Below are 11,007 nucleotides of genomic sequence, written 5' to 3'. Positions count from 1 at the left end.
CCCTGGCCTAAATTATAGGACTATATAGCCTAGGACTACTAGGGCAGGCTACCATATTCATCATGACGTTATGTATGCATTGACTAACTAAGTTACTATTCTTGCAAAACCTATAGACTACACCATGGCGATAGAAACATTACTATAGTCTGAAATAATAGCCTAGAAAGAAAATCACTTTATTCAAATAAATTAATGAACAATTGATTGTGATACCTTGATTTACTTTGCATGTTTCCACAACGCTGTCATTATACGCGTCAACTGCCTTATATTCGCAGACCTTGTCGTTGCAGTGCTAATTGTGTTACCGGTGACAAAAGTTTTTCTTTCAAGAATATGAATAACGTAATGCACCTGTTCCACGCTCCACTAGTCGAAGCCTGACTACAGTACCCACGACACCTTGCGCTCACTCTGTGCTCTGCGCCAGTCTGTTCAGGGAACCAGTTCGCTTAGCCTTTTTTCTGCCTTCTCACTGTTGCCTGGTGCCAACCTACGCCGAGAAGATATCCCTCCCTCTTCCCCCTTCAGCGGCTGCTTCCAATTTGCTTTCATTTTTCTTATCACGAGCACGATTGGCTTTTGTGCTGCCAGTCAGACGCCTCTACCGTAGCTGGAGTTGAGTAGCAACAGCTCGGAAACATCTGGCTGCCGCAGCCCTTCTATCTCCGCTCGCTCGCTCCGTCTTTCCTGCCACTGCAGGTTGTTATGGAAATTTGTTGAAAGTCAATCTAGTTATTTTTCAACCCCAAGAGGATTTGACGAAGGAAGCAGGAAGACATTGGAGCTTGTTGTCTGTAAGTGCCTTTAATACCAGAGTCCGATTAAGGGTGATGAAAGGGGGTTAAAGAATGGAAGGGGAAAAAGTAACAATCCTTTGTAGCGTGTGTTGCGTTCATATAATAGTTGCTATATTAGCTCCTTCGAGACCCTGTAGTGCCATGGTCTGCATAGCATCGGGGCCTGCTACTGAACTGCAATACTACTGATCGAACGTTTACTTTCTGCCACCATGGCTAGCTAGCTTGATTGCTTGGGTCAGTGTGTGTGTGTGCGCGCGCGAGATATTGTAGTCTTGCGAATGTTCTGTTGTGTTGCTGGCGACGGTCTTACATTCTGTAACCAGCAGCACAGATACATGTTGGTAGCCAGCCTATAGTCACCCTCGAGGAGTAAGTTGTCTACAGAGCTTGACAGATACATTGATCAGATAGTTGCTCGTATCGAGAGTAACGTGTCATGTCCGGTTTTATGAAGTTTATAGAAGTAATGGCTAATTTATGACAGTTGTTTCTTGGCTTTGGATATTTTTTTGTAGACTGTCTGTAAACTATTACGATAAAAGGCAATGGGAAAATAGCCTAATGAAAATGCTAGGCTGAAATTAATGATGTATTATTGGATAGTCTAGACTAGAGTGATGTGTGTTGCAAGTTGTAATATTAATGTTGCAACATTGTTACCAACATTCACTAAGGCTATTTAATGATACATTCTACCATTTTCTGTGAAAGGAATATGTTCTGTGAAAAGTTATCGTACCGGAATCAGTAATATTGTAGCCTAATTATTTAGTTGCAACTCTAATTTTACAATTTTGCATGCAGAGTCGTTGAAACTTTGAAGGTTATGTATGAATAACATAATAAGATATCTGGCCAGAGGTTTGTTCTTGTAGCCTATATATTCGTGTTTCTCCTCCTCTTTCTTAAGTATAGGCTACACTCAGCATAAATAGCAATTAATTCCTAAAGGTTTTGATCTTGTAAATATTCATAATAAACGTGTGGATTTTAATACGCTTATGTCAACAGGAACATGTTGAATATCTTGAATATCTATAGATATTAAGTTCATATCTATAAAGCCTACACAATAATGTGAATATGTTATATAGCCTACTGTTATTGTTTGATATGAATAATAATGGACTGTATATAGATGCGTTATTGTGATCCACTCACATAGCAGAGAAATAAATAAATTCCTTGTGGAATAAAAAGACCACCTGAAAAATTCACACGGAAGAGTGAAATACTTTCACAAAAGAAAGCCGAGGCTGTAGTCAGTTTTAGCCGGCCCAACAAGGAATAGTGTAGCTTTTGTTTAGAATCTCACTCATGAGGTCTATACTATTGTTCCCATTGTTACTTTTTCATTTTTTTCTGTCAGTTGTATGAAGGGTTAGGGAAATGAATGATGGTAATGGTGAGGGCAGTGAACCGTAAAGAAGTCGAAAACAATATCAGCTGCGTGGGTCTGTCAGTTGCAAATGTGCTGTGCTGGCCTTTGTTTATGGTTACTGGAAGTTGAGCAGGCAGCAAAAAAAACTAAACTTGATGGTATTTAAATTCACTGCGCAGGAAACTAGTCTGGGAAACTAGGTTAGAAAAAGTGTTGGATTTCACACAGACCTATTTTCTAAAGTTCTCCTTTACTTTAGAGTAAAGAGGTAGGGGGAAGTTGGCTAGTTTTCCACACAAGCACCTCACTACATTTACCTCCTTTTTTTGAGAGAGGAGAGAAAAAGAAACAAAGTTGTATAAAGGAGAGGCTGGTGGCAAGAGTGTAGAGGAGTAGCATATGGCTGTAAAAGGAGCACAGCTGGAGGTAGCATTTCCATCTGAACATGATGTCAGAGCAGCTGACAGGCTGCCATCCCCCAGTCTTTTATTCTAACGCACAGACTGGGAGTTAGTGTGTGTGCGGATCTGTGTGCAGGAGGAGGTATCTCATTCCCCTCCAACATCTCCTCCACTTTGCATCTGTCTCTCACAGTTAGCTTTTTTTCTCTCCTACCCCCTCATTGATTCTGCAAAAGAGCTGCAGCCGGCCCAGCTTTTCTACTACAGCGGACTTAATCAAGTTGATGCATACTGCAGGTACTGTCTATGGGAAAGGGTCCGGGGCACTGGGATGGTTTTGTTTTGTACGGGAAGCTCTGGCTTTTCCAGGGCTTTTCCCAGTGTCTGGCTACTTTTAGTCAGAGCTCTATGGAACGGGAAGTGGAAGAGTTGTATGTGTACAGTAGTTGTGTACTGTAGCTAAGCAGGAGCCTGGTGTTTTTGTTGTCAGGAAGAGGTTTCCAAGTGAGATTTTAACTGATCCATTTGTTTAGTTTTTCTTTGGTTTGTTGTGAGCAGGTTGGGCTTGGAGTTGATTGTTGGTCCTTTGATTGTTGAATGTATGTTGAAATTATTATCTTTTTTGTGGAAATTATTTTTATTTGTTTCAACCAAAATATATTTCTTAATTTGTGTTAACTAAAAAAGCAATTTAACATGTTTTTATTGTCTGGTAAACACACAGTATTACTTTCTGCTACTATCAACATGTTTGATATTTTTCCTCAAAGTTATTCTGGCTAAAACATCCCAGAACCATGTAAAAAAAAATATCAATATGGTCATTTTTACTAAGAATAAGTCAATGTCTTAAATCTAAATGGCTGTGAAATTACTTGAAAGCCCAATGTCCTCTTTCCCAGGCTTGTGTTCATTTTTTCTGTTGGTGGTGACTAATTTAGAACTTGCAGATTTGAGCTGCCTGAATTGGCTAGACAGCTGTAATCGCACTCCTTCTAGTCTTAATCTCTTTATCTGGGCAGCAGCTGCCATATGGCCCCAGTCAGCTGGATCAGATGTTTGTAAGCCTCCTTGTCTGTCCCTCTCTGTCCTCGCAGACCCCTAATTTGATCGCTGCTACCTTGTGAGTTGTCCTGCTATCTTTATTTTTAGACATTTTAAGGATTAGGATTGATGTAGACTACAGGGCACTTAGAGTGATTGTATTCTAAATCTTCAGTGCTGGTCTCTTTGAGAAGGATGTGCAGTTTCTTGAAAGATTTGGGGAGGGGGAGCGTGGGGTGGTGGGGGTTTGCTGGGGGGTTGGACATCCTTGTCCCTGTAAGCCTCTCATTAAAGAAAATCTGAACTCCGCTCCAATGAGGGGGATCGCACACTTGTTCACTCACATTGAAATGGGTTTATTTAACTGCTTTGGTTGATGTTCAGGCTCATGTATTATTTCAGACGAGAAAAAGCTACTTGGTTAACAGGTGTGGGGGGGGTTTCTCATTCAAATGTCTGAATCTGCTATTATGAAAGTTTATTTAGAAAAACTTCAGAGAAATATTCATAAAATATATTTTATGAACAGGATTCTCCTTTTTTTATTGGATCTAACTAACAGTGGGAGTTGGCAATAAATCACCTTTTGTAATTTACCAACAAGGCAACTTGTTTTAAAACCCTTAAATTCCGTGTGTACAGTCGTCATTCTCAGTGTACTTAGGCCTCTGGAATAGGTAGCTTGTGTATGTGAGGACTGTTTGTGTACCTGAAAGCCTGTTACCTAAAGAGGCTGGCCAGGCCAGTCCAAAGTGGGTTATTAAAAATAACCACACTAGGAGTTGGGAGAGTAAAGCGTGGAAGCAGTTGAGTTAGCAGGCGGGCGGGCATCTGTGTGACCAGGAGGAGCTCAGCTGCTGAAGGCTCTCTGTGATCATGTGGAACGGCCATAGATCGCAGTCTAGAGCAACACCTCTCCCAAATATCATCTGGAAACATTTAGGTTTATGGAGCAATTAGACTTTATCAGTTTTTTATTTGGTGTTTGTGTCTGAAAGTTTGAATTTGTTGATGGTAAAACATGTTAGAATTTAAAAGGAAAATGTCTCTTTGGTGATATTTTAGAGACATTTAGTTTTGTAGATATAGTTTAAAATGCCAAGGATTTCATGTGTAGGCTAATTTGTTTTCATCTGTTCCTTTTTGAATGCGAGTGAGTGCAATTGTGTGTGCATGAGGTGAGAGAGTAAGATATGAGTGGATCCAGACAGGTTGTCTACAAGCTGAAACAAAACAGTAGCTGTTCTAAAATAATGTGCCTCTAACATCTGCTGTCTGTTCTAGGTTATGAAGACAGCATGGAGTTCCCAGACCACAGCAGACATTTGCTACAGTGTCTGAGTGAGCAGAGGCATCAGGGTTTCCTTTGTGATTCCACTGTGCTGGTCGGCGATGCCCAGTTCCGAGCCCATCGAGCAGTGCTGGCTTCATGCAGCATGTACTTCCATCTCTTTTACAAGGACCAGCTCGACAAAAGGGACATTGTTCATCTGAACAGCGACATTGTTACAGCCCCGGCGTTCGCTCTCCTGCTAGAGTTCATGTACGAGGGGAAGCTCCAGTTCAAAGCCCTGCCCGTGGAGGACGTGCTGGCTGCAGCCAGTTTCCTACATATGTACGACATAGTCAAGGTCTGCAAGAAGAAGCTGAAGTACAAAGCCACTGCGGAGGCAGACAGCACCAAGAAGGAGGAAGACGCCTCCAGCTGCTCTGACAAAGTAGAGAGCTTCTCTGAGGGCAGCACGGGCCACCCGGCAACGGCCGACCTACTGCCCAGTGACGATGAGGACCTGGAGGCCAAGCAGGACCCCAGCAACCTGTGGATGAGGCTACCCTCTGACCGCCCGGGCACCCCGGCCACCGCCACCAGCCCAAGGGAGGCTGACGCCCATGTCAGTCCCCCCAAACTGCAGTCCCCTGCCGGCAGCCCTAGCAGCTCTACTGGCTCCCTGTCCCGGAGGTCCCTGGGCTCCCGTGGCTCCCGAAGCTCCCGTAGCTCTCGCAGAGTGTCAGCGGATGCAGACTGTGTCCTGGACTTGTCTGTGAAGTCCAGCCTGACGGGGCCCAGCGAGTCCTTGTCCAACAACCCCTATTTCTGTGGCCGGGTGACGCCCGACAGCCTGCAGGGCACCCTCGTCCAGGTGAAGCAGGAGAAGAACACAGGCTCAGATGATGAGGGCCTGGTGCGTGGCGACTATGAGATGGACCACAGCGGGCCCAAAGCAACCCCTCCCAGAACCAATGGAGGACTGAACCACCACGGGGTCGGCAGCCATGCTCACAGACGCCTGGGCCTGGAGGCCCACCTCTCGGCCCTACGTGATGCCTCCCTGGCCAGCGAGCTGGAGCGTGACGACAAGGTCAGCGACGATGACATGCTGGGGGGAGAGAGTGAGCGGGCCCAGGTCGAGGCGGCCAGCATCGACAGCGCCCTGCTGCCCTACGTGTCCAACATGCTGAACGCCCCTCACACTCAGATCTTCATGTGCCCCCTGTGCAACAAGGTGTTTCCCAGTCCGCACATCCTCCAGATTCACCTCAGCACACACTTTCGCGAGCAGGAGGGTGTGCGCGCCAAGCCCGCCAGCGATGTCAATGTGCCCACCTGCTCCATCTGCGGCAAGACGTTCTCCTGCATGTACACCCTGAAGCGCCACGAGCGGACTCACTCCGGGGAGAAGCCGTACACGTGCACCACGTGCGGTAAGAGCTTCCAGTACTCCCACAACCTGAGCCGGCACGCTGTGGTGCACACCCGAGAGAAGCCGCACGCCTGCAAGTGGTGCGAGCGGCGCTTCACCCAGTCTGGGGACCTGTACCGCCACATCCGCAAGTTCCACTGCGAACTGGTCAACTCGCTCTCTGTCAAGAGTGAAGGCCTCAACCTCCCCAACCTCCACAGGGACTGGGCCATAGAGGATAGTTCTCAAGAACTGTGGAAGTGAAGCCTGCTGAAATGATCAGGACTTTGTTTTTAAGCTAAATGAGAGAGGTGTCAGTGAAGGTTGGGCAGAGAGGTAAGGGAGTTGGAGCAGGGTATGGGTGGGAGAGGGGTCTGAATCAGTCATGTTTCTTGTACGTAACATTGCAAAATCTTGTTAAATGGCACTTTAATAGCACATGAACATGTTACTACTGTTTTCTGTTCCAGTCCTTTGTTTTATTCTATTTTATTTGTTCTGATTTCGTTAAAAAAAATGTATGTAAACATGGCCGCTGGTATCAGTAGCCAGCGTTGAGTTATTTTTAGATTTCTTGTGTATATACACAAATGTCTATACACTCCTTAAATCTAAGGCACACCTTCAATGACAACCATATGAAGTGTTCAGGTAATACACACTGAAGTTAGACTATTAGAATACACTAAACGGGTACTGTGATCATGAATATATACCAGTACACATACATGTGTGTATGAATACATGTGTGTATAGTGCACTACTCTAATTTCATTATCAAATTTAATCTGTGTGAATGTGTGTGCGTTTAAATTGTTTTACTCTGCAAAGAGGTCTGATTTAAATAGCTACAAGCTTCTGTTCCTTAAGCTCTTGTACATTTTGACTTGTGATAGGAAACTTGACTGATGAAAGACAAATGGCACTCATGCAATGTACAGCTTCATTTTTCACATTAATTGAAGTATTTTCTAAAACCCTTTATAAATGATTATTTTAGAATTTCTTAAATCTCTATCTGCAGCTTTTAAACATCCTTTGTTGAACTGAATATAATTTAAGTTGGCTGTATTCTATAGGTTTCTGTAGTGATTAAATGGATTTATTTTTGGAAAATGGGATCTGTTATTGCATGAAGTCCAACCTGTATATTTGAAATGTGAATCGCTGTATTACTGTACACTGTAATTGAACAAATATAGAACAGACTATGTGAATACTCCAAGGGTGCAGTCTGTTAAAAAAACTGAATTTTACAGCTATGGAAAATGCATGAATATGATTTATTGACCTTTTGTTGTACTTTTTTTTTTTTGCATTTGAGGAGTGTATTTTAAATTAACTAATTATATTCTTAAGTAGTTTATTTCTTTTCTCTGCTCCTTTTGAGAGTCCGGTAGGACTCCTTTAAAATGTTCTGCTGGGCTGTGAAGATTTTTTTGTCAATGCACTGGTCTTGGGTTTGAGTTTGTGTAACGGTATGTGAGGTGAAGCTTGTCGTCAGACAGACAGAGGTGGGCAGTGTGGGCAGAATGCCAGCAGTGACCTAACTAACAAACTAATCTACAGAAGATCTCCACTAGTGTGTTTGCCTCCCGTCCACACAGCACTTCGTCACCGTCTACTTTGCTGCATGGTGGTCAGGGAGTTAAGGTTCCCAACTGCTGTATCTATCCAGTTAACGTTCTTCTTTGGTATTTTCTGCTCTCTCATTGACATCAAGTAAGCATTGTGGGTAATTGATTTATTTATATTTTCATTTGGCACTTGTTTCTAACGGTGCGGCCAATGAAAATGTGTCACACTTTTCTATCAGAGAGAGAGAGAGACTCACCTGTTCATATCTGAGTACTCTTGAAGGTTTATTCTGTTTCAAAACAAAGCTGAAGAATCGGAGAGCAGCACTATGCTTAACATCACGCTCCTAATTTGTATGTCTGTGTGTATCTGTTTGGATGCTCCTATGTACGTACTGTATGTATGCACGCGTGCGTGTTTTGTACTGAAAGCGCAATCCTTACTTTTGAAGGGGGAGAATTGGCATGCTTGCACCTTTTAAAGCTTATTTAACTGAGATTTATGCTGAAAAGATGCCTTTATGAAAATTATAGTTATAAATTATAGATTCAAGAAATCATGGATACTATTACATTCAAGAGGAGATGAAATTATTGAATTAACCTTAAATTATAATTTATCATTTTTTAAATTAAATTTGAACTGTTCTTTATTTTAATATTTTATTTTGAACTTATTTTGTATTTCTTTTTAATGAATGTGAACATTCGGGGAAAAAATCTGCACTCAAAATATTTTTGTGCAGAAATACCATGGAATCAAGTAAATGCCCATTCTTGAGAACTGTCAAACAAAAGCAAAACTTTAACTATACCGAAACTCAGATGATAGTAAGTAGAGCTATGAATGTCTGCACTTGTGGGGAGATACTGGCATGCCCACACTGGCCCGGGGGTTTGGTTTGCTCTTCAGTGGATGTGGTGGTGGCAGCATCAGCTGGTGACATGGGTGCTCCTTGCCAACTGTGCACAGTGTCATGGCATTTTGCACAGTGGTAATTGATCTGTTTGCAACCACAAATATCATGGAAAATATCACATGTGGGTTAACTCTCTATTTGAAGACTTATTTACAATTATTGATGGCTTTTCTTATTGTACTTGACCGCCTTAAAACTACTGTAAACAGCTTCTTTTTTTCCCACGTTGTCACTGGAACACTGTAAGTTTGTAACTGGACTGTTTATTGACATTTTTAAAATAGAAGAAAGTAAGCTGTGAAATGACCTGATAAGCATCTCCATTTATCATCAATCTAACTTTGGTTACTTGAAAACAGGAAAGGTCCAGTGGGGGGAAAAACATAAAAATGTAGAAGACAATATAGGAAGAGATAGGAGGGGGGAAATACATCTGTTGAAAAGGACAATCACTGTCTGAAAAAGAAGCAGATTTTGATTAAAATATACTTGCTTCCCTGCGAGATTTTGTTTCTTTGACATTGTTCTTTTTCTGGATTTAGACATTTTAGCTTTGACAATCATAGTATGTTTTATGTTCTCAAGGGGAGTAAATTCTAAGGCTGTTTAGTTTTGTACTTTTTTGGTGTGCTGTTGTTGAAATTTTCAAATTGTGTGCAAACTGCAATAAATTATAAGAACCTTAACTCAATTCCAATGTGAATTTGTGTATTTAATTTGTCACCGAGTAAATAACATGGGTACCATTCAGTCGGTGTTGCATTCACAGGCACATTTGGAAGATTAGTTAAATGCTTATTACACTTATTAATATAGCTTAGAGCCACAGTCATATTTGAACAAGGAAGATGTAATCTGTAGAAATTGATTTTTTCTTCTTCTCCCATTTAGTCTCAGTGTTATAACAGACTAGACTCCTCAGAGGCCTGCCTATATGTATTAGATACAAACTCAATCAAATGTTACAATTACACACACACACAACCCTAAGTGTGTATCATGTAATGGGTTATCTAAGCTATACCTACACATGAGTTATTCAACATATTCTAGCATTGCTCTTCATAACAGTAACTATAGTGGCTGATTCTGTATAATGAATTTCTATATACTATATTTTTCAGCAATGAAAGTAAGAGAAGCATTGGCATTTCTTTTTCTATGCCATGTTGTGTGGGTGGGTGTGTGGGTGGGTGGGGAGGCTGTGGATCTAGATTGGGCCCAGGTTGGGCACAGTGTGGTGCCCTGCATGGCCAGTGCGTGTGTGTGGTGCTGATATATCTAGCTGTTGCACTGGCTAAGGCGTGGGCTGGACCTGAGAAAAAGTGCAGCAGCTTGTCGAGAACCACCCCCCTCAACACATACAGCCTCCTGCCAAAGCTCCTCAAGTACAGTTTTCCAAGAAACAAATCAGCTTTATCTAATGTCTTGCTGCTCTGCAAACCTGGCCTTACAGATGCATTAAAGACTGACCACTTTGAAGTAAGTGAGTGTTATTCATTAGGGCATCGCTACAGATGGTCATATGCTGTAAGCCCCCCACCCCCACCAAGACTAACACCCTCATCTCCTAATTACTGGATGATTTTCTTCAGTTTTCACAGGCATGATATTGTTTAAGAAACATGTAAGTGTTTGTAACTCTTTGAATTATTCATGTTGACTATAAAGAAAACTATATCAAGGCATCATAACATTCTTTCTAAATGATTTAACTATTCATTACACCTTTATTTATTATTTTAATTACTTAACTATTTTCACTTGTCCATGTAGTATTACCCCGCACATTGACTAGGTATCCCCTGTATATAGCCTCTTTATTGTTATTTGATTGTGTTATTTTTTATTATGTTTGACTTTAGTTTATTTAGTAAATATTTTCTTAACTATTTCTTGAACTGCATTATTGGTTAAGGACTTATAAGTAAGCATTTCATGATAAGGTCTACCTACACCTGTTGTACTTGGCGCATGTGACAAATAAAATGTAATTTGATGATCACATTTGCCCCCTTTTCATTATTTCATTCATTGAATGTCACTCCTTAGACAGGAGCAAGGACGTCAAGCTGACACTCAAGTCCCCATAATAGTAATTAGAAATACAAAAAATATAACTCCTATTAATTAATTGCCCTAAGTAACTATGTATTGTTTTAAATGTGTCATGAAAAATAATGAACCTGTAACATAC

At 41.6% G+C, this 11,007-nt stretch overlaps 1 protein-coding gene across 5 annotated transcripts; it reads left to right on the top strand.

The window, feature by feature from the left end:
• Positions 1 to 433: 433 nt before the first annotated feature.
• On the top strand, positions 434 to 9,501 carry zbtb18 (zinc finger and BTB domain containing 18). 5 transcript variants are annotated; one of them, XM_023993541.3, is made up of 2 exons: positions 434 to 800; positions 4,917 to 9,501. In XM_023993541.3, exon 2 carries the CDS (start codon positions 4,931 to 4,933, stop codon positions 6,575 to 6,577), a length of 1,647 nt encoding a protein of 548 aa, XP_023849309.1. In that variant the 5' UTR covers positions 434 to 800; positions 4,917 to 4,930; the 3' UTR covers positions 6,578 to 9,501. The 5 variants fall into 5 exon arrangements, with proteins under 5 accessions (XP_023849309.1, XP_023849308.1, XP_023849310.1 ...); XM_023993540.3 differs by lacking the exon at positions 434 to 800 and adding an exon at positions 2,291 to 2,885; XM_023993542.1 differs by lacking the exon at positions 434 to 800 and adding an exon at positions 2,896 to 3,711.
• The last annotated feature ends 1,506 nt before the right edge of the window (positions 9,502 to 11,007 follow it).

The sequence above is a fragment of the Salvelinus sp. IW2-2015 genome, linkage group LG8, assembly GCF_002910315.2.
Source record: "Salvelinus sp. IW2-2015 linkage group LG8, ASM291031v2, whole genome shotgun sequence".
In the NCBI taxonomy this organism is placed as follows: Eukaryota; Metazoa; Chordata; class Actinopteri; order Salmoniformes; family Salmonidae; genus Salvelinus; species Salvelinus sp. IW2-2015.
Note: the sequence above shows the minus strand (reverse complement) of the source record. Positions and strands in the feature narration are given on the sequence as shown.